The 24819-nt window shown below is 38.2% G+C and overlaps 2 protein-coding genes across 7 annotated transcripts in view; one reads left to right on the top strand and one right to left on the bottom strand.

Moving 5' to 3' along the window:
• The window catches only part of LOC142368425 (leucine-rich repeat and fibronectin type-III domain-containing protein 4), a 38255-nt gene extending 33335 nt beyond the window's left edge, over positions 1–4920 (top strand). For all 6 annotated transcript variants that reach the window (XM_075450580.1, XM_075450582.1, XM_075450584.1 and 3 more), the window contains one exon: positions 1678–4920. In XM_075450580.1, the coding sequence (XP_075306695.1) occupies positions 1678–3007 (1330 nt within the window). In that variant the 3' untranslated portion in view covers positions 3008–4920. The remainder of the gene's footprint in view (positions 1–1677) is intronic.
• Positions 1–24819, bottom strand: part of pcxb (pyruvate carboxylase b) — a 305729-nt gene that overhangs the window by 116270 nt on the left and 164640 nt on the right. The window lies entirely within an intron of this gene.

Here is a 24819-nt window from a genome sequence, read left to right on the forward strand (position 1 = left end):
GAGAGTAATCCATGTATAAGTTCAGGTATTCTGGAACCTGGAGTGTCACCCAGTGCTGAGTAACTCCTAATAAATTTATTTTGTTTGGGTTTTATTACGTCAAATTGTGTTTCAGCTGGAAAATTAGTGTTTGAATACAAGTCTGTGCCAGACGTTACCATTTAAATCACTCCAGGTTCATTTCTGGGAGTCGGTCTGTACCAGTATTCCTTGCAGATGACTTTTTTCTTTAGTTCCTATAATGGGTATTTGTTCAGAAAATATCAGTTTAGATAGCTTTTAAGCCTTGAGAAGGCCGTAAAAAGCTGTGATCAATATTCTTCCGTAGAAATACCATAAACAGAAATCCATGGGTCTGCCCTGCAGCTTGCCTGAAGCATGCACTCCTCATTTCCCAGCTAACTTTGCATTATTAAACATCTAATACAAACATCCCATCAACACCGATATAAATATGTATGAGAATTGTCAGACTAGTTCCATTTGTAAAAACTGATTATGCAACAGTAATTGCATCCAATTTTAAACTGAAGAAAAAAAAGAAGATAAAACGCTGCTATTCTGGGCATCTTTCACTCAGATACCTTTTTTCAAAAGTAAGGTTGAGGTCATTTTGCAGAAGCTCCATGAATGTTTGAGGGGTCCTAGATGGCATTTTGAAAATGTAGCTCAAGTCCGAGGGGAGCCTGAGTGGTTATAAACTTATGGTGCAAACAAGCTTTTTGATGGAGCATGAAAAGGGAGTGGAAACATCAGGGAATTAGACAGAAAAATGTAGAAGAGGAGAAACAAAAGCTAAATGCACAAAAACATACTCTACCCACATAAGAGGGTTGATACTGCAGAGGACAAAGTCATACCCATCAACAGACACTTGAGGTGGGCTACAGTCTCCCACACACACTTTACACCAGCATGTCACAACTTACTGACTAAAAAAAAACACTTAATTTCATTCTCATAAATACATAAAACCTTTGCACATTTACTCACTGAAAAAAAAAAAAAAAAAAAATGTATATAGAGCAAGCACCTCCTGTTCTCATCACCACCTGTTTTCATTGTTCTCCCCCTCTCCATTTGCTTCACTTTTACACCACTTGTTAGTTCTAGAAGCTATTCAAATACTTTAAATGAGGACACATTCGAGGCACTTTGCTCTTTATTATCCCACACAAGCACTTGTTACAGACACGTGAAATCATGTGCAATCAAAAATAAAGAAAAGTCTTAACTTCTTCTGTCCCTCAACTAAAACTGACCATTTAACCTAAAATGGTCACTTTTACATGAGGTTCCACAAAATGGCTAAACACTTCCTTCTCGCAGGCAAATCAGTAAGATCACACACACGTATACACACCAACTACACTGCAAATGAGCAGACAGAGTTCTCTTTTCATGTCTCCATGGCCCAATCTCCATCAATAGCCTCATTTTCCTTTCTCTCCCCCTACTGCAGTATCCACCGCTGGTGTTTTTAGCCACCCTTTCACTCCCTATTTCCTCTCCTACTTTATTATTCAACTCCTTTTGATTTAATTTCATAAAAAAGAATAAGCCTGAATATTCAGGTCATGCTTCAAGTTACTGCATATATTATACATCCCAGTATGTGCATGTTTTTTTATGCTCTCTCCACTAAACTGAACTTTTCATTTTTGAATCCCTTTTTAGAATCTTACCATCAACCAGTGATCGTTTTCTGCTCAAGAACTTGGTTTCCGGTGTGGACTACAACCTGTGTGTGCTGGCCATTTTTGATGACACAATTACATCACTGGCTGCAACAAAAGTTCTAGGCTGCACTTCATTCTCCACCAAGGATGTGTACCCAGCATGCCGCTCTCTCCAAGCCCACTTTTTAGGTGGGACACTCACCATATTGGTTGGTGGTGTCGTTGTGGTGACTCTACTAGTGTTTACCGTGGCTCTCATGGTTCGTCACCGTGTTTGTAATCATGGCGATCATATGATATGTCACAGCAGCAACACTGAGGCAGGAGGTGGGGCCTGCTGTCAAGGTGGAGGAATAGGAGGTGGAGACAAAGGCGGGAACGGCAGCGGATGCTACCAATCAAATGGCTCTGGAGATATGATGATGGTAGTCCTTCCTAATGGTCTGCCCTCTAAGAGAGGAGGGGAGAAGGGGAACGAGAAGGACAAGGAGAAGGAGAAGGAAAAAGATGCAGCCAATTCTGCTTCTGCTCTGCCTCCAAAACTTCCACCAAAGCCCAGGGCAAAACCTAAAGTCAACCTGGAGCAGTTTCTTTCAGCTGGGGGGGTGGTTTCCACGACAACAGGAGCAGAAAGTGAGATGGCACTGGTAATAAGGCAGCGGAAGCTGGAGAAGGCATTGCCACACAACCTAGAGAGTGACAGAACTCCCCTCTACTACTCCCCTACTCCTCCATCCACCCTGCCTCGTCAGTCACGTTTCAGGGATCTTCCAAATCCCCGTCTGGAGCGAGAACTAACCAATCGAGCCAGTTTCTCTTTGGCTGCACCCCTGAGAGACTCAGAGCTATTCGACTGGAGAATCACACCCAGAGGTAGGGACAAATGGAACTCCTCACAGGCTTATCAAAGCCCTATAACCCCTCTAAGCCCTGCCAGTGGAACTGTTGGCAAACGGCGGCACTCACTGGATATGGGTTCCTCTGTGGCCCTAGCAAGTGATGCCGCAGCAACTGTTGCCAGGCACTATGGTGCTGTTAGCTACGCCAAGCGGTTGAGTGTGATCTGGACCAGACGGAGTCAGTCGCTTCATGGAATGCTGGTACAGTGCGCTTCGACGACAAGCACAACCTCTTCAACAACTAGTGATGAGGGTGAGAGTCGGGGGGACTTTGGGGCTCATGGTTACCAACGGGGATACATCCATGCTTATAACACTACCAACTCAAACTCAAACACTGGAATAATCACTGGGAAAGCAAAAGACAGGAGTAGGGAGAAAGGGAAAGACGGAAGGGGCGCTGAAGATCTTGAGGAAAGTGTTGTATAGTGTTTATGAAACAAGAGAGAATACGATGCTGATTAGGGAAAGTGATTAGATGTTAAAATGAAGTTGGTAGAAAAAGGAAATTATGCTATTGTAGCTGAGAATGGTAAGGAGAGTTCAGAGGGAGGGAGAGGAGTAAAATTGAATCTCCTTGAATTGTCCTCCAATCAGTGGAATTAAAAAAATTCAAGAAGCTCTCCATAGGTTCTCTGCCTCGAAGAGTGGGAACGCCTGGAAAAACATTGTGATGGATTAAAATGGTTTCGAGTTTGGAGAATGAGTAGTTTCAGTTAACTCTGACATTCTGGATTAAAAAAAAGCAAAAAAATAAATACAAATTCTGGATTGTGTTAACCATGTTTTTCAAAGTGTTGAACAAACAATTTGAATGGCATATAGTGATGAAGGAGCAAAATTAAATGAAAGAGGGGAGAAACATCAATAGAACAACAGAACAAAGGTGATATGGAAGAGAGATTACTTGAGCTCAGCCTGGATTTCAATAAAGCCTTTACACTAACGGAACTAGACTTTTGTTAACACTCCAGTTCTTCAGAATCCCAAACCTTCTCACCACTGCTGGATCAAAAACAATAATGCCACTGGTAATACTGGAGAAACACTTCTATGGCAAAGACACGGTGAAAAATGGATGGCATAGCTCTGCTTTGTTATTCAGGCTTCTGACTAAAACACTAACGACCAATTTGAAACTCTTCCTGAAATGCAGTGAACGTGACTTATGTGTCCTCTGTGTCCTCTGTCTGTGGATAAGGATTTTTGGCTGGCTGTGCCTGCGGATTATGGGAGCATAAATACTGACTGCAGTGCAGTGGACATGATCAATCGATACAGACTGGAGAAAAAAAAGCAAACACAGACAATATGAAAAGTATTGGGATTACAATGGAGTCAATATGGATTACAAAATGGAGGAGACGGGTGTATGATGGAACATGTGGGCCATGCATTTCTGAAAGACGAGATCATCCTGCATGTCAGATAATGGACCAGACAAATGAGTAACACTAATGGGTGCATAAGAGTGCATGCATTGATGGAACAGGGACTGGATGTTTGTGTGTGTGTGAAAGTATTCACACATGTATATGAATGTTTGAGTAGCAATCCAGTCAAACTCCACTAATGCATAAAAAAAGCTTAGCGCTCTCAGAAGATGCTGTAAAAAGAATGAAAATGCAAGTTTTGAGGTGGTCCATTCGAATCAAAGAGAAGTGTTAAAAGGTTTTTTCACCACAGCCAGTATAAACTGATAATTTCAACAATGTAGCATGGTCAGAGAGAACGAACTCCTACTTGGAATCCACATTTTAAATTCATTTGTGTAACTTTAGACTCCTTTGTGCTACATGGGTTCATGTACAATCCAAACTGTGAATGTTTTAGAGGGAAAGAAAAAACAAACACAGAATCACTATGGACATCACTTAACTCAGACACTAATGGACTTCAAGGACTCTTAAAACTTCTATCAAAGAGACAAAATAAAGAGAAACTTGAAAATACATATATATATATATACATAAAAAAAATATATAAAATGTTACTTGTTGCACCATGTGTTTCTGTTTTTCAGTTTTCATGGGGATGATGTTAGGATCAAATGCAAAATATGAAATGTGTCATTTCTTTTTGTGTTCATGATTAGAATTAAAAATGTTTATTATAATATACTGGAAAAATAAAACAAAAGACCCAGATAAAGCACACATCACAAAACGAACTGAAAAGCACAGACATACCAAAACTCTCACAAACGGATGCCTATAAAACAGCCAATTGCATTTGTAATGACTTTTACCCATTAATGTCATTTCCTTTCTATTTTTATTTGATTTTGCCAAAGTCAATATTGTTCTCTGGACTTGATATAAATAAAAGTTAAATGTACAGAACAGAGAGTGACTTGTTGCCATGAAAGGGTAAGTTAAGAGTGCACGTATTGACATTTCACACACAGAATGAGTGCTTCTAAAACAGAGTGTGTAAAGACTTTACAATTCTGTACATCAAGACCAGATTTCAGGTGCCATATACTGTCATAGCGGTGACTAAGAATATGAGCAGAGTACAAAAAGAAAAGAAAAAACATTTTGAATTAGTATTTGGAGTAGTGTGAAGATGATTCAGGCTTAATGAAAATGTCCTGAGCTCAAGGCAAACCTTTGAGTGAAAGAAGCTTTAGAGCCTGCACTTTGACAAAAAAAAAAAAAAAATGAAGTTGTTTACCAATCAATCAGTGGGATTCATTAAAACTATTTCAAAGCACAGAATCGACGACAAAAAACAAACAAAAAAACGAAGCAACAAACAGATAAGGACCTAAAAGCTGTCAGATTAAAGGATAAAATCTCACACTTTGTCATTACCTGCCACATCTGTGGGTTTCAGAGACTAACATGTCAGAAATTCTATTTTCAGCTGAATTTAACAAATGAAAATGTGAGCTGGCAGCTATCTGCAGCCGAGTTTAGCTAAGCAAAGTTCTAAATATGTATAAGTGAAACAAATAATACTTAGCCTAGAAATCTAGACGCCCCTAGCGTCTAGATTTCTGGTCGTTTTGGAAGGCTGCAAATCGAAACTTAATCGGGCCAATCAAATCGTGAGGAGCGGGGTCGGAGGCCGGGCTACCTAGTGACGACACAGGTGCGACGTTTCAGTGTGTAGTTCCAGAGAGAGAGGTAAACAATGGCTGCGCCCAGCGAACAGCCTTTCGATTTGGTTTTGGCAGCGACTCTAGAAAATTTAGATATACAGTTTTCTTTGCGAGATGAACAGATAACTGCACTTGGACGTTTTCTGAGTTTTGCCCACCGGGTACAGTAAAAGTTTAATTTACCAGCTTGCTCCATTGGTCCGTCGCGCTGACTACATAATCCTTCTTCATCGCTCTGATTGGTTGTTGCGCCATCCTATTGTGTGGCGTTGAGTGCAGAGGCAACTTGACAGACGACCGTTTATCCCGCCAACACTGCTATCCAGCGTCACTAGACCCCTGTACAGCTTTTTGCTGTAGGGGTCTGGCTTGCTAGGCTAAATAATACTAGTAATTTGGAAAAAAAAAACAAAAAAAAAAACAACAAAACAAAGCTATCAGTTCACCGACTTTATTCAGGTGATTGAGCATTTTAAGGGGATGTAGCACAGACCGCCTCCCTGAGTGTGACATCAAGCTGCTTCAGGGGGTTCCCTTGGCTTTTCATGGCTATAAAGCAAATATAATTCCACCACATGTGTGCCAGGTTTGCCTCTCATCCATGTCCCAGTTGGATACAACAAGAATATCTAAACCACAAAATACAGGGAACTCATCGACCAAACAATGAACTGAAAGGGACTCAATTCTGCATCAAGCTCAAAACTGCTTTATTCTCAGTTCAATCACCGGTAATTTGATTAAAAATTTAAATTGTTGCTTATGTGAAATCATTATCTTTTTTGGGGGTGTTTTTCTTCCCCTTTCTCAGTTTAATCTGCTACTCCTTTGGAATGTTTCTCTCCATGAAGCCCTTTACAGACAGGGCTAAATGTCTTAGTTGTGGAGAAACGGGAATATGAGCGTGCCAACAGCCTTAGAGATGAACAAACAGATGAGTGAGGGAAAGGGGGTGAGATCTTTGTGTTTAGCCTTCAGTTTGTCATTTTTATATGTGTCACGTGTGCCTTGTGAATATATCCATCGCTGAATGTGCTAGTTTCTTTCTGTGCAAGACAAAGGGGGAGGTAAAAGAACAAATGCAGAGTACCAAAAAAGTGTGTGGTGGCATTTTATTTTTATGCAAATACTCAACTCTTGAATAGATTTGGACCACTAACTAATCACATGAAAATGGTTAACAGGCATGTGTGTGAGGAAAAGGATGACGTTTTCTCTTGCCTCTTGAACTTTGGACAAGAGATATTGCCTGACAGGTAGACAGTTCTCTAATGTGAAACCATCAAAAGTGAAAGGGGAAATAAAAGAAACAGGAGGAGCAGTAGACTACGTTTGGGTCTCTTGACAATAGGTTAGATAACACTAGGTCAGCAGCTAATTTGAGTTATTTTAAAACGTGAAGCCACTTTTTAAAATTTGGCCAAGGACCAAACTGACTAAAGTGCCAACAACAGCTGCATTTTAAACAGAAGCTTAACTAGGAACCTTTGGAATGTTCTTTTACTGATCCCTTCCATTTCCATTGCAGGAACAGAGATCTGAGGGGTATTTTACTTCTAAAAAAATGGCCCTGGTAGACAGATCGTTCTTCTGAGTTAGCCATGAGCCTTAGAGTGGGGCTTTGCTGCTCTGAACTTTTCTGATTGGCCCAGCTTGCCCAGCAACTCATTTGAACCTTTCTGCCTTGGTCGCCCCAATTTAACATCCACAATAGCTCATACCATCTCAACTTTAAAGGCTTGATATACATTCTGCCACCACTATGTGCTGGTCCTTTGCAAAAGCAAATCAAGAAAGATGTTTGCATCTCTTTTACTTTTGGCCTTTAGCTTTGCTCTGCGGTGGAAAAGACAGAAGTCATACTCAACAAATATCCGTCTCGTGGGTTATAAATAAATCAAATATTGAAGATTTTTCAGTGCAGCTAGGTGTCTACGCTTTTCACCTGTCATTTTTGCTGTTTTGTTCTTTTTGTGAAGAAATTGGTTGTTGAGCCTTGCAGGTCAAGCTTTTTCGATCTCCATATCGTCATAACTACAAAAAAAAAAAAAAAAAAAGGGAGAGCCAATCGTGACGAAAAATGATCAATGAATACAAGCAATACAACATTAATATCTGATTGTTTAACAACAGACCGGTTTCTAAAGCACAAATAAATAAAAACATCCATAACCTCAAAAAAGTTTAACATCAACAGATCTTAAGTTAATAGCTGACGTGCACTTTCTGGTGACTCCAGCAAGAAGTGACATTTCACACTTAAACTCACTTAATTTGCCCCATCTATCCAGCATGTTAGACCTCAGTAGAAGTGCGAGAGACAGGTCATTTAAGTTCTCAGTGCTTTTGTTGAGAATGCATGTGTGTCACTTAAACTTAAAAGATACTTTTAACTCTGCCAGATATTACTGCACACAAAAAAAAATGTTGATGTTTTGGCAGCACAACTATTAGCTACATCGTAAGCCAAAAAAAGAAAAAAAAATCTGAATGGAATAAAATGTATAAATGGAGTCTAATGCAGTGGGGTAGGATAATTTTGCAGGCAACCGTAGAAAGTCTGAATTTTATATTGATGTGATATACATGTTTGGAAGACCTGTAACCCTTTAATATTGTGTCATAGTACAAAACCTGCCATCTATGGAGGTAGTTGAATGTAAATCATGTTTGATTTAATCATGTTGGTTAGGAGGGGAAAAAAATAAAACAAAAATTCTTATCCTACACACCCTCCCCACATGCTTGCAAGCACATTCATGTCACATCAGGCCTTAATGTCTTACTGTTTGAGAATAATTAAATTTCACGTCCGACATTTTCATTCATACCAAGCAATTGAAAACACAAACATCTTTTAGCCTGTATGTGTATCATCTGTTTACGAACAGAATACTGTTGTACCACTTAAATTTGAACAAAAGAAAAACAATATATTTTCATCAAAACTGTCCTTTGACACTTGAGATTAAAACGCTGACCTGAGCCTCCAATATATAGATTTCTCAACCAGATAAGACACTAATCGCCATTTCTGTGCAGCACTTATTTATTTTACGGTTTGCAATTATAGTTTACGATGCTCCAGGGAAATGAGATCTGAATGATAAATACAGATTGTCAGTAGATGGTGGCTGATGGTTCCACCACAGACATACAATTACTACTTTACCATCATATCTGAAGGGACTATAAGAGGATATTAACTCACTGATTTTAAGTATTTACAACCTATTACCTGCGAGGATTAGATCACTACATGAAAGGGCACAAGAAGGTTATTTCTCCCATGATTCTTAATCACATGCTGTCAGCAACTCTCAAATTCAACCCTTCAGTATTTCAACTCCCCAGCATCTCCGTACAGCTCCGACAATGAGAGAGTTGGGAAAGAGAACTGGCAGTTTAAGAGACGTAAGCTGTAAGCTACATAAAAAAAAGACAGACTAAAGAAAGATGAGCAAATAAAAGGGGAGAGAAATGAATAGCAGAAAAGCAAGAGATTGGGGAGGGACAGAAGGACTGCAGTACAATACTGGCTAGTAACCAGTATTCAAACTGTGTATACATGGTATCCTACAGTTAGATTTTATAGGAGGCATGTTTTAGATAAATGAAGAGCACAGGCTTAAAATGGACACCAAAAGTTTCAGCTGTTTTGTGTTCAATTTCAGCAAAGTAGCTGAGTTAATTTGACTGTGGCATGCTACAAAGAGGTGCTTTAAAGGATCAAGCAAGTGGAGATTGAAGAAACGGCAATGGCAGACAAGACAATGAGAAAAGACGAGGGAGGAGAATGAGTATTCAAACTACAAAAGTAAAAATGATACAAGACTGAGGCTCCTGTATGGCATTACCTTCATGCATCGCTTCATCTCTTTCTCTGTGGTCTCACTCCATGTCTCCACACTCTTAATTTAGCCTTCTAATTTGCTCTCTTTCACCTTCCCTGACTTTTGATTGAATCCTTTGTTCAATGAATTTGCTACTCTTCTACACGTCTGTTCTCTTCTGTTCTCTTCTGCTTGGATCTTTTATATTTTGGCCAGGTCACTTTGGTTTCCTTCAGTCATTTGGTTTTGTTCTCCATACTGTGATTAAACATTATTTAGTCAAAATCATTTAGTCTTTGAGTCTTCAAATGTCAAACTGTCTTGGTGTCATTTTCACTAAGTCTTGGTTATTTCATTCAATTTTACTGAAGCATTTCATTATTTAATTCCTCCCAACCTCACCCCCTGTCCAAAACCCTTGACAACCCTAACGCTGACACTTGACCCTTTCCATCTGATCTGAAATGTGCCTTTATCCCTCCCACAGATTTTACCATTTGCTCTTACTGTTTTTAAAGCCAAGGTTTTCTTTTATTTCCTTACATTTTAAAAAACCCTACAAAAAGTGAAATGAATTAGGCCTCATAACCAACAACGTGGTGGTGAAGAAAAATGTGCTGATATATCAATGAGACCCAGGTTTGATTGCTGTGTGGAACTGGCACCTTTTAGGGGTTTCTTTTAAGTTAATGTCAGTTTAGTTTAAGCACAGTTCAAATAGGTTTAGAAACCAAAAATACTCTGTAAAGATTATGAAATTACACAGTTTGGCATGTTATAATGTTACATGAAAAACATAACTCAATTGTTCTCTGAATAAGGAGCGTGTAAAATCATGCACGATCAAGCAGTGTGAGCACGACATGCCCACATCACACACAGCAGTGCTCAGAAGTTATGCTTATTTCATGTATTTTAGTCAAGCTAAGCAATCAAAAACCCTAAAGACTAATGGAAAAGTAGATTTTTTCATTCATAAATCGTGATCCAGAAGCCCAGTGTGATATTTTGTCCAACAAATCTTTTAAGACCTCAGAATATTTCGCATTAAATCAATATCTTCATTTCACCTTCAAACTGCGTTTGGTCAAGAATATATTTTCCTCTCCCTCTCGACCCGACTTTTCATACAGACAAGAAAAGAACATATTACTCAGACAGTGATTACCTCCCTCCATACCCGCTTTCTTACTTTGAGCTTCCAAATGCTAAAATGTAAACACTATCCCCGCTTCTTCTTACCAGCTAAGATACAAGCCACATTTTTGTCACATTGAAAAAAATCAAATCAAATCAAATTTATTTATATAGCACATTTCATGTACAAACAGTTCAAAGTGCTTTACATAAAATAAAAGCATTGCAGCAGGGAGTGGACGAAGCATTAAAAATACATAAAAGAATATAAAGAGAAACAAGTAATATCATTTAAATGAATTTAAAATTAGGCAACAGTCTAGATAAGTTAAAAGATATTTCATGCATAGACACATGAGAAAAGAAATGTTTTTAACCTGGATTTAAAAATGTCTACATTTGGTGAAAGTTTAATCTCCACTGGCAGTTTGTTCCACTTATTTGCAGCATAACAGCTAAAAAACCTGAAATGAACTAAGAACAAAACCTTTTGCAGTATACAGGATATTTAAGTAATGTGCTCTGCACCATTCAGAATTTGTTTTGTTGTCATTTTCCATGTCCAATCTGGCTACATTGGGAATAAGACGTCAGACTGTGGTAGTGAATGCTTTACAACTTGAGCTACATGATGTGATCGGTCGTTTGCACAGTTAAGTGGACAGGCTTAGAGCCCAGAAAGAATATGAATTGTACTTGTTAGAGGGGAATATGGCTGCCACAAAACTTTAGACCTAATTTATTAAACATTAATTCTTACCAAGTAAATCCTTAATTTGTTCCACTCAAAAGCACAGATCTAATTTAAATCAGTAGCAACTGACTTCTGGCCAGTTTGACAAGATGGGACAAGCTGAAAACAAAACACCGCTATCATTATGGTGCTGTAACAATGTGTTAGCAAACAGTTGCCCGTTTACACATTAAGCAGATACCTGCTTACATTTGCATTCATTTAAAATGCCTTTTCACCAAATTAATGCAACTCCAATAATAAATCATTGGATTTGTCTGATAAAACATCAGTTGAACTCTTGTGAATATTCAATGATGAAGAGGAAACAACTTTCAGAGCATCTATTTAACCAATCACCGTTTCTACTGTGCAAAGAGTTAAATTCACTAATCCTTTATTCATCGCTGAAGGAAAATCACATTGCCGCAGTAGAAATTATTCAGGATGAATAAATAAGATGGATGGATTAAAAAAAAAAAAAGAACAATAAAATTAAAATCGGTAGCCTAACCTTTGGAAAGTTTAAGTGTAGCGGAGAAACTTGGTTAAAATCTTCAGAAATTGCTGTGAATGGACCAGGACGTTGTTTTTCACACACAGGTGAACTCTCAGGCAACAGTATGGGTGCAGAGACGCTCCTTAGTTATACGTCCAGGATTACACCATCGGTTAACATGCACTGTAATCATTGACCCTTTACTGTTACCTTTCTGTCAGGAGTCTTGCAGGTAGAGAGGTTTTACAGTCGTCTGAAGTCACGTCTCAGAGTAACAAATAACATTGTGTCCCCATAAAGTCTCTAAGCTTGTCCATATTATCTGCTAGTGATCTCACATTTCCCATGACAACCAAGACAAGAACTTGTTTGAACTTAGTCCATCTTTTCCTTCATTTTGTTCCCACCCTACATTCTAGACACCTCCTCTAGGCTTTGGAAAACTCACTCAGCTGCATGTGGGAGCTAAGTTGTTGACATAACCATACCTTCACCCAACCTTTCCTTATGGCTTGGTTATGCATGACAACATTAAAAAAAAAAGTCATAATTATCATTATTAATACAAAATCAATGTTTTCTCTGAAAAAAAGCTCATTAGAAAATCTCATGATGACAAAGACACTAAGTCCATTGCAACTGCTGCAGGCTGCTAATAGTGTGGCACCAGTCTGGAACGGCACAAGAGCCACAGAGTACCCAGGGTCTGCACAGGGAAGAATAACATTCATCAGGCTGATCCGTGATTGCCTTTGGCTAATTCTAGCAAATCTGTTCCCAGTGGAAAACACTGCTACAAGCTTTTCTTCTCAAAAGGCGACGCTAGAGGCACATTGGAGTCACCGCTTCCTTATCATAGCCTACCAAACTGATATTAAAGAGCTTCTGTTAAAGGGGTGAAAAGCCCTCCTGTTTCATATGCCAGGCACTTAAAATGCCCTCACACAGATGTAGAAAAAAGGAAAAAAAGGGCACTTTGAAAGTAATTTTCAAAAGTAGCTTTACAATAAATGTGAAAACTTCACCTCGTGTTTTCTGCCAAAATGTAGGTCAAAGTTGAGCTTCATATTGAATGCATAATCTATATTGGTGCACAATATAACATACCTGAATAAAGAGTGTGATGCAGTTACAAACTTTCTAACTGTAAACTCAAAGAGTTTCCAAGTTTCATCTTTTAAAAAAAAACAGAGCAATACGCCTGACAGCCAACAAATGTTTTGGTTTCTGGTTTTAAATAAAATCAATTCCACAAAAGATCACTGTACTGCTAATTCTACTGTGGTTCTCGGGGCCTTTCACTCCACTGCTCAATCCTAAAGATTTTGTTTACATTGAGGTTTGTAAGAGCAATTGTAAAATTCACAATTCTAATGACCTGAGATATGCATAGCAAAAGATAAATTTCCCTTTTAGTCAATGTCTTATATAAAATGATAAATATTTGATAAGAACCTATTTTTGCATTCTTTGACTTGCAGTTTTTTCTCTAGGTAACTCCACAACCATTTTCTATGTTTTTCAATCTAGCAGTTCATCCAGTTTCTGTCTCTCTCTTCTCCATGCCTCAGTCTGTTTGCAGTCATTTCTACTCGTTCCCTTTCTTGATTTCTTTTACCTTTGCCCATTTCCCTCATTTAACTTGGGGGTTCTGTTGTCACAAGGGGAGCATATCACTTCACTGAAATCTTAAAAAAAAAAAAAAAAAAAAAAAAAAAAAAAAAAATCACTCGTGTTTCTTCTCTTATACACTTCAGTGCTTCATTCTGTTCCTTACATCTTCCCTTGTGTTCCAGATCTTATCTTACCTTTCTTCTTCCTTTTCTTACTTCACAACAGGGCCACTTCTGCCATCATTACCTCCTTCTACATCCCACCCACTGCCCATCTTCACTTTTCCCCCAGAACTACAAATAAAATGGGAACTTCCTGCCTTCTTTTCATCATTCCACTCTTCGGTCTTTTTGTCCTCCATGTGGCAATGCTACCACCTATTCCTCCAACTCATCATCCCTAAAGGCTCCCATTAGAGTCATGATCAGAGGAAGGCAGTGAAATCTTATAACTCCTCTCATCTTGAGACGATCCTGGGTTTCTTCTGAGACAGCAACAGTGGGAAATCTTGGTGCACGTACATGTGTGCTCGAGACAGCAGCAGATTAACAGAGACAGATACAGCAGGGTGCTATCTTTAAGTCTATTTTGCTGCTTTCAAACAGACAGAGTACAAGAACAGGTAGAAGCAGAAGAAAATAAATAAATAAATAAATAAAAAAATCATACAAAGTCTTTAAAGAGAAACAAAAGGGAAACACGTCTGTTTTTCATTTCTGGAAGAGGTGCTGTGTTCATTAGCCAAACAGGTGCAGGGTTAAAACAAATGACAAAGAAATACCGAAAAGCAGCAGCAAAGCCTTCATTAGGCTGAATAAAATGCATTGTATTGTCTTTTTGCTTTAGGAAAAAACACTTATGGTTAAAATGTAAACTGAGAGACAGTTTAGATTCCACTGTGTGGAATTAATACAAGACTGCAGGCATGTTTACGTATGACTTATGGAATGCGCATAAGAAAACAAGCTATTCCGACAGTCTCGAGTAAAGCAAGTGAGCTTTTAAAATTTTTTTTACCGTCATTCATATCATTCAAGGTGGGGGCTTCATTTACATCAGCAGCAATGTGGGTTGCATTCTGTCATATGTTGCATCTTAATCTACAGCTTAGCTTGTGGTTGTTTAGGATCAAAGACCTGTCAAACATCCACAGCACTGAGACAAAAGAGAAACTGTGAAATCTTTATGTCCCAATGCTTGTCAGCACCAGAGAGAAGATACTGCAGAAAATGAATCGTTGCCATGAAAAATTCTAAGTAATAACTGCATAAAGAGATGTCAGGTCTTGGCAAATCACTCTGCACCGCTCATAGCCCTTTTCCCCAAATAACACCACATCTTGCTAAAGTTGAGCTTGTTTGTATGCTGGGGAAAGTTGGAACATGTTCAGTCAGTCTTTTGGACACTGAAAAAAAAAAAAAAAAAAAAGACTTTCCTGCTTTCAATATACGAAACACATACTCAAAATACTGGTTTCCAAGTCTCAGAAAATGACAGTATAGAAACACACCGAGGAAAACAAATGTTTGATGCTGCTCTTCCTCTACTTCAAAACATCCAGCATTCCATCAAACACTGATCTGCTTCAATGAATGAGCTGCCAATATGAAAAAAATTAACAAGTAATTGATCACAACTTGAGCGCACTACAAAGATATTACAAACGTTTTCAACTCGGTGGTTTTGCATTGTAGAAAATGGCATCAGCCTCCAGCTAAAATTCATCAATGATGACGCAGCACAAGTCACTGGGCAGAGAAATAATGAATCATGAAGTAATTTTGCAGTGATATTATGTATTCTTTATCGTTATGCACAAAATAGATTGTGATAAAAGCACAAACATAATATTCTATTTAGGTCAGCAACTTACATAAATGATAAGTCTGTAAAATATCTGCAAAGTTCAATAAAAGGTGGGGTTTAATCAGTTCCCCATTGTGTGAAATTGCTTTTGTGAGATATGAATAATGAAAGATTTATCTAGTTACAGAAAACATGTCGCAGGTTTCTCTAATCTGTGGAGAAACGGCTCCTCTCCTGCCACATAATGCCCCGACTTAACAGAATAAACTAAGAATAATTTAACCACATTTTGGTTTCCAATTGTGAGCCAAAACAAGAACTTTAAAACACAACCCGTTACATATCATTTGCCTGCTGGTGCGTTGCAAATAATTCCATAACTAATAGCGTAATTCCTTATCTGCAGGGAGCTGTGGTTTATTTATCACCTGTAGGGTGTTTTGTTATACAAAAGGCTGAAATAAGTTCCACGCACTCTTTACCTTTGAACTTTGAATATGCGGTTTTCGCCCACAAAGCCGCTGATCCTATGTCCTCTTAGGATCGTTCCTGCTGGATTTAAAGTCTTTTAAAAAAATAAATAAATAATGGAACCTTCAAACTACACATGTACAAAAGCAGAGATGAATAAACACAAATAAAGTAGTATAATATGTAATATATGCTGGTGTAAAATAGAAGTAGATGACAGAACAATAAAACAAGAAAACAATAAAAGAAGAGCTAACCGTTTTCAAAAAGGATTTAATCCAGTAGTTGCAAACACAGTGCTGCACAGCACCCAAATATCACTGCTAGAAAAATGTCATTAGTCCACCACAAAACTGGGAGACAGTCTTAAATTTCCTGACTGAACATCTTTTCTCTCAAAGAGCCTAAAAGGAATGAACACAAAGAAAATTTGGACTGAGGATTACTTGTGCTTTGGCTGTGTGCCGTTTCCACATCCTTTAGTCTCGTATTACACCCATTTTGGGGTAAAAACAGGTCTCCAAGATTGAATTATTAACAAAGGAAAATGACCCAATAACGATTTACATTTCTGGAAAAATAAAACAACTTTAACTTCTACTTCTTGCCAATACCGTGATGATGTGTACAATTCTGTCTGTTATGGTCATATTGAGATAGCACTGATTTCCTTACATTTGGATAGTTTAGCTATGTGAATTGAGTGGTAAATCTTTTTTTTTTTGTCATAATGAGCCTCAGATATAACATTTGCTTTATCTTTATCCATTCATGGCTGGTAAAATAGCAGAAAAAAAATGAAGTAAAAGAGAACAGGAAGGATAAAATCAGGTGATGAAATATTAGTAGAAGCTCCACTTATTACTCATCTCCTTTCCCTAATCTCACCATTTCCACCCCCACCATCTTCCTTATTGCTCTTCTGAATTAAAGACATTTGTTTTTCCAGCAGCACTGAGCATGAATCATTCAGGCATCTCTTCTTTAAGCACCTTCTGTACTCACATTTTAGAATAGAAAGAGAAACATTACAAAATTAAATGCCAATCTCCTCAGAGAACTCACATATAAGAATATGCCACTTCAGGTGGCTTATATTCCACTTCCTAAAACCATCAAAACTTTATCATCATCAAAAGGCTGAATGTGACAAAAAGTTATTCAATTTTTTAATGTTTATTGAGAGGGTAGAATTGGGAGCAGGCGCTTGATTTGGTTTTAATCGACAATTAATGAAAACAGACATTAGCTAAGCACCTGACTAAGGGTAAGCCATAATTAAAGTCATTAGAATGAGAAAAGAGAATTCTGTTCTCAGTTATTAAAGCAGCCAAAACATAAAGTGTTCTGCCAAAGCAGAATTCCAACCTCAGTTCCAACCTCACCAACATTACTGGCTAAGGTTCAGGAGGACATTTAAAATAAATAAGTTATGTACAGAGGTAGTATTCAATCTAGATAAGGTATTTTGAAAAGAGCAGGAATGGGTTTACAGCCTATAATGGATGATGGCAAATGACTGCCTTTCTGACCAATGGTGGTGTTGTTCCACTTTTTGCACATTTGTTCTGATTCATTGTGGCCCAGAGGCTTCCAATCTGCAAAAGCCCTGAAATTCCTAGTTATAAATAATCCTATACCAAACTGAGGTTGAGTAAGACACTTTTACCTGAACACAACACTACTTTCTGGAGTCACAGGGGAACATGCCAACTTTATCGTTCATGTAGCAGGCTACTTATTTAATCAGAGCAACACATTTGCACAGCAGGACACAGGAAACAATGGTAACCTTATTATAAATTGGAGAGTACATAGCTCAAGATTCACTTTAACTAGGGGAGCATGTGGGTAATTTCATTTCATGGTCTCAGCTTCCCTGCAACATTCACATCAAGTTAAATTTTCCTCATATGGATATTAAAATGCTGAAATAAAACTAGATAAGAACATCTAATGTGAGAATTGCCAAGAAATTGTATGACATTTGCTGAGAATATTCTTATTCACACAAGGAGCTTTTCTGTAGTGCAATACTGAAGTCAAACTTTTTAGCCCATCGTCATTTTGTTTGTTCTGCCCAAGGCTTTCAGATTTAGATCTCTGAATGATACCACCTGAAGGGGCTGCTACCAAGGCTTTAGACTTTTTAATTCTCTCCTTATTTTTCCTCTCACTCGGTCCATATCAATTTACTACAAGTGTAGGCGGTGATGAAATATCACACAGAAAAGGTTTGCTGAAAACATGTAACCTCTGCCAGCCTTCTGGCTCTGTAGGACCTCAACAAGCCTTTTAGTAAATGTCTCAACTGGAGGGCCAACAGTAGCATAACACGCTACTTTGGCTCAACAATTACTTAAGTGTACCTCAACTTGACATTCATCCCCAAACCCCCAAACAAAACCATATAATGAACTGCCCAACAAGAGTACCAGTTTGGGCACACTGATGTACTACTCACAGTATGAGGGGTATTTGTAATGTAGTGCATCAGAGGTACTTGAAATTTTAAATAAATACATTTATGAGCTAGCTGAACAGTTTGAAAGGCATAAGTCATTTACTCAGACATTCTCAGACCAACGCTGAGAAAGATCAGCCTAGTAATAGAATTTTATATTTGTGAGGGCCGAGTCAGAGCCGGTTCACCTCAGGCTCAGTCGAAGGAGGAAAAATAAATAATTACAAGGCCACCAGATGTTGCAGTGAAAACACAAAGTGCAGCTGTTTGACTGCCAGCAGACACCCTGATGTTATTTTATTACACAAAGAGCATCCTACTGCAGCATTACTGACAGAACTACAGTGTTCTGCTTTTGATGAGCAAAACTGATATGTTGTTTGTTTTTGTTTTTTTTAACTTCCAAGAATTTTTAGGAAAAACATGCATTCACAAGTGTAGTCATATTCTATTTTGAACGGCAAACTAGTTCTGCATTTAATGCTGCCCTCAAGATGAACTATTTGGAAAAGAATTTAATTCTCTATGCGATTGGGGTCTGTATAATCTGACACCCAGCTGGTCGGGAGAAATAGAGTTTTGAGTTCCATTATTTCCATCCAATTAGACTTAAACATTTCTGAGAAAACAACGGCCATGAGGACAGGGGACAGAGAGGCAGAAGCATAACCTCAGCAGCTCAAGCTTCATGACAATGATTTTTCTGCAATGAAGAAGTATTTACATGCGCAGGCGACATAAGAATGAATAAACTGAGAAAGTTGGGTTTGATTTAAGTGAAAAGAATATTGAAAGATATGTAAAGACATTGTCTGTTTTGGAAAATAATTCTAAATAGAAACCAAATTAACATCTAAATAGTAATGCTCTGAAAGTGACTGCAGCAATTATCAGGAGCGATAAGCTCCATTTGTTTTGTTTGATTTATTCAAGCTTCATGAGGTAGCTCTGTCAAAGAGTATTACATCATTCCAACAAGGCATCTTAATGTATAAATTTGTTTTACATATTTTATAAGAATGAGTGTTCGCATGCGTCGCACTTGTCTTGCAGGCATTTTGCATTATTCTTTGTGTTTTCAACAGATGACACCCTTAAACCATCCGTAGTGTGCGCATGATTATTTGCACAAATCGCTCAAACAATTAATCACTCTGTGTACTGACCTGTAATTAAAAACGTCTAATTCCCCTCAGACCGCAATCCTGTGTGCATATGCGTTCCCATTTGTATGCACATCACTGTTTCTGAGTCTAAGTATTCATGGCGTGTGCATTAGAACTTGTACCTGACCACAAACATACGTACCAAATGTAGAAACTGATAGCAAAATGAATTAATGCACCATTAACATGCATTCTGCCCTTTGTGTCAATTACTTTGGTGTAAGTTGAGTTACTTGCTCCTATGCCAGCACCAGAGGTTGATGTGACCAATAACAATTTATTAGCATGTCACCTATACGAGACACTGGGCTTGTAAATGTCTAAATCATATTTAGAGATTTAATTCTAGGTTGCTTCACAAGGTGAGCATAATAGACCACATGTACAGCCCTATACCACTCCTGCTTAAGAGCTCTTACTGCAAATGTCCTGAAAATTTCTGCAGACAATTCTTCAACTCAAACATGCAGGCTCAATCCAGGTATTAAAAATTAAAAAACATTTTATTTTAGCGATTCGTTCAGTTGGATGGTGGGTAAAAACATGCACACACCACCGTTCGTTAACTTTGTTTGTTTCTGCTCCAAAGTAGGGATAATCTTTTAGATTTTATCCTATTGTGTCGAAGAGCTTAAATTCCTTTTTCAATTATTTATATGCAGATTGAAGTTATTTGGATGCTGTGTTATTTATGTGAGGGAATAAAACTGTCAGCTTGTTAATATAGTCCCAACTCCTTGCAAGTTATTCAAGGCAACTGCTTCCCTCAATGAGGGACTGGAGGCTCATTCAACTCTTGCAACATGCCAGCGAAGATTACTGACAACATGTTCTCTCTGGATGTTCATTGTGATCATCTTTTGTTTCTACTTGTGCTGCAAGAATGGTTCTGCCACCTACTCTCAAACCAAGCCTTTGATTACCCCATTTGTTTTTCATTTGTACTCACAGCCTACATTTTTTTAAATAAATTTTTTCCTCAGCTATTCAAAGTGTGATACTGGGAAGTAATTCAAAGCCAGTAGCCGGAAGAATTGCTCAATCTCTACCAACATCATCTGCAGCTCAACACAGAAGTATGCATTTATATTTAGTTCATTCAAATGAACAAGTACACAATCATGACATGAGTTGAAAGGACTTAAACTAAGGTTTACCCACTCCTTGGAAACCACGACAGAGGGCCGGTGTCTCCACCAAGGCATGTACTGGAAGGCGTAAAGGCTCTAGCATGGTTGCCGCGTCTGCTAGCGCGAGCGGTGTTGATGAAGTCACGATTTCGTGCTGGCTATATATGGTGGCAGTCACAGAGGTGTCGCTGCTACGTGAAGGTTACCGCTATTCTACAACCACGAAAGTGGAGAAGAAAACAATGCCACTGTCAAGAGCAGGAATACTGTAATTAATGATGCTGCTGCAGTATTCGGATCATTTTAATTTTTTTATTCAATTAATAGAGGTGAAGGTTTGAAGCCCTTTGCCTTCAGGTATCTGTCCCGTAGCTTCTTCCACACATTCTTACAGAACTCTCCCTCTTTCCCCAAAATTCTGCCAATCTCTGTCCACGAGTTTTGGGAGTTTACGTGCTCCCTGTGCTGTTTCACTGCAGTTTCGTACAGGTGCTCTACAAACGCACCTCCTGACTGAGCCTGGTCTCACATTGGTCCATCCGGTTCGTTGTTCTCGGCGCAGCCAAGTTACAAAAATCGACTGGTGCACGACACCGCGGTGCGCCGTCTTTTCAAGGGAAGCGCCAGGCCTGATACGTCATTTTGACATCACGTTCCGCCACCGCCGTGTCAGACGCATCAACTATAACTCCGGCTTAAAGCGATACTCCGGAGTAGATTCAACCTGGGGTCATTTGTACCGTGATATCCAGCCAAGTAGCCCACCCGAAGTTTTTTCGATACTGGCTGAACATCAGCTGAGTTACTGAGTTATCCCAAATAGCTTCGTACGAGGGTTAATGGATCCTGGTACGTATCTCCAAAATTACCACACTAAAATCACATGCCATGACACCAAACTTCTACAGTAGTACAAATATGGTCTGTACTCACAAAACGATGCATTTGGAAGTTTGTACATAGTCCAGGAGTTTATTATTATCAACACAAGCCTGATAGCTTTTCTGCTGCTAAAGCTGCGTCGACGTCACTTCTGGGAGCTGGGAGCTTCAAAGTGAGATGAGGGTTGATCTACTACTGTAGACAACAAAGCAAGGCTGCTCAATTTCTCCATTGATAAAATAATTTCACAACTCTACAACATAAAAATTCATAAAAAAAACATGTAGAATATAGCATATACATATACTACTCCTGGACTATGTACAAACTTCCAAATGCATCGTTTTGTGAGTACAGACCATATTTGTACTACTGTAGAAGTTTGGTGTCATGGCATGTGATTTTAGTGTGGTAATTTTGGAGATACTGTCAGGATCCATTAACCCTTGTACGAAGCTATTCGGGATAACTCAGTAACTCAGCTGATGTCCAGCCAATATCGAAAAAACTTCGGGTGGGCTACTTGGCTGGATGTCAAGGTTCAAATGACCCCAGGTTGAATCTACTCCGGAGTATCACTTTAAGTGCTTCAGATATGGACTCACTTGCACATGTCTGTGTAGTTGCCCCTTAGATCCTATGTGCGTATTATTTTTGCCAGGGTTCTTGGAATTTCAAGTGGCTGGAACAATTTTCTTGTCAAGTGACTCATGGAGACTGCTCACACCAATTTTCATGCTTGTATCACCAAATGCACGATTATGTGACTTATGTGCTCCCCTACCTGGGAAAGCTCATAACTCACCCACCTAATCAACTTTTGAACCTCCAAGCTACCTCACTGCCTTGTTTTACTTTAATCTTTCCAGCATCAAAAATAAATGTTCATAGTAATCTTCACGTACCATCTAAAACAATACAATGAAGAAAATTTATGTATTTGTTGTTTCACACGATTCTTCCTACATTAAAGCTGCGAATTTACAACACAGAAGTGACAAATCAAAAAGACAAAAAAAATAATCAAATCAAAATAAAAAAATGTAAGGACACCAATCATCCAAAGTGGAAGATGCAAATATAGATGAAAATATAGCATCTTTTCTCTACTTCCCCTTTCCCACCATTCCATCTGTGTATCTCCCGCAAAAGTTATCTCAGCTGAATTAACCTCGATTACAGCTTCAAAGTCCCGTCTGAAAGCATCCACCAGAACTCGCTGTGATGTACATGAAGCATACAGCAGCCCGATACTGGATTTTTTTTCCAATTAACACATAGCTTTCAAATCTCTTATGTATCACTTGTTCATATGCTTTAACATAAAAGCAATTTCAATCACAATCATTTGATGTATTTAAGGTAAGACCTCACATTTGTAGTTAAAGTATTTACCGGTTCAAGAAATTTCTTCTGCACCCACTAAAAATGTAATTATTTTGTAGATCTTTGACTTTGAAAAGAAAAAAGACCATTATGTTAAAATCTACAATGAGAACATATGCAGCATGTGTTATGTAAGGTTTGTGAATTAGCAAAGTGCTGGAATGCCATCCCATTCTGGTTATTGCCAAATATTGACACTGTTGAGCTCCAAATAAGAGGCAAAATAAAACATTTAATGGGATACTTTTTTTAAATTTATTGAGTGGACTGTACTTTCGAGCAGTCAGTGTCTCACTCGACAGTTCTGCACATAGTTTGCAGAATCGGAAGCTTTTTTGATGAGCAAGCTAAAGCTCAAAGCTGCATAGAATGAGGCCACCAGAAGAGGGAAGTTTTCACCATATAATACAACTTAAACCTAAAAACATCAGTTAAAATGAGACTTGCTGTGGACACGTTGACTACATCACTTCTGTATGAAATACTTGTTTCCACTTCCTCCAGCACAGAACATCTATGTAACAACACTGCAGTATGTTCTACAACAGTCCTGGTTCCAATCCATTGTGACAACTAAATTCATCTGTGCAACCCTCTGATGCAGAAGTGATGTGGTGTAAATATTCACAATTTAGGGAAAAAGTCATTTTTACACAGTGTGTCTCCTTTAAAAAATAAAATAAGAACTTTTGATGAGGAAAGCTACTTTCTTGTACTGTGCTTGTATTCAGTTAATCAAGTAGAAGCCTCTTTGGGCAAATGGAAAGTCTCAAGTGTTTTTGAAAATGCATCGTCCTTAAGGCCTTAGTTAGTCGCTTCACATCAGATCATCTAAGCAGTAGAGCAGTCACCATCACTTAACTGCTCTTGCCACAAAAATAGTAAACATATGGTCTGCGATTTTTTTCCCGTCCTTTTTCTCTTCCGAACCTTTCATTTGTCTTTCATTTTTCTCCCTTTTCTATTGACCTACACCTTTTCTCGTGCTAAGTGGATTTTCCAGCTTTTATTCAATTTTCTGGAACGAGGCTTTTGTAAGACCTCCACTTTAATATGTCTGTGGATTAACACAACCATACCATGTGTTTACACACATACACAAATGATAACAAAACAGATGATGTGCCATGCAACTGGTTGATTAGAGGTGTGAAATGAAGACAGATAAACACCTCTGAGGGGCATATTAGAGTAATCTTATAAGAGAACACATGACTAAGATAGCAAAAGTATCAGAATGATCAGAGTCTAAATCACCATTCAACAGATGAAACTGATCTTCTGTTCTCTTAGTAAATGTTAGGTGAATGATCCTGAATCAGTGTGTCAGTACTAAACCAATGAAATTCAATCAAAAGAACAAATTATACTAAATAATGCTAAGTACAAAGAAATCCACATCTTTTCTTCAAGTTCATAGATAAATTGTTGATTTTAGGTTAATTCAATAGTTCGAGCATTTGACTTAAAACAGGCTGAATGAATATTTGAGGGTTTACTCAACTCATCTCGTTTATAGGAAGTAAAATAGATGAGCAGACTTTCAGTGAAGCACTGCTGGAGTTCCCACTGGCTCACAAAACCAACAATGGAAAGTTGCTGCATTTCTTTTATACAGCAAATCAAGGTTACTTGCCATAATGAAAGCAATTCTAACATGATGAATGTAAGAATATAATTTATTCCTACCTGTGTAAGTCATAATTCATCGCACATGGTGTCTTTGTAGTCACTTTTAAAAATATATCAAGTTCAAATGTCATTTTCAGTTAACTTGGCTCAAAGTTTTTCAATTTCACAACTGATTCAGAAGTAATTAATGAATAACGGGGCGTCATGACAATATTCGCAATCCAGCTTTTTAAAGTTACTCTTTTTTTAAAGTAGTTGGGGAGAAAATATGCACACCAGAGAAAAAAAATAAAGAATTAAAATAAAGATTGGTTACAAAATGAAATCTGAAATGACCTGCAATGTCTCCAACATTCAATCTAAGAAGTTGTATTGCCCGCTA

The sequence above is a fragment of the Odontesthes bonariensis genome, chromosome 19 (assembly GCF_027942865.1).
Source record: "Odontesthes bonariensis isolate fOdoBon6 chromosome 19, fOdoBon6.hap1, whole genome shotgun sequence".
NCBI lineage: Eukaryota > Metazoa > Chordata > Actinopteri > Atheriniformes > Atherinopsidae > Odontesthes > Odontesthes bonariensis.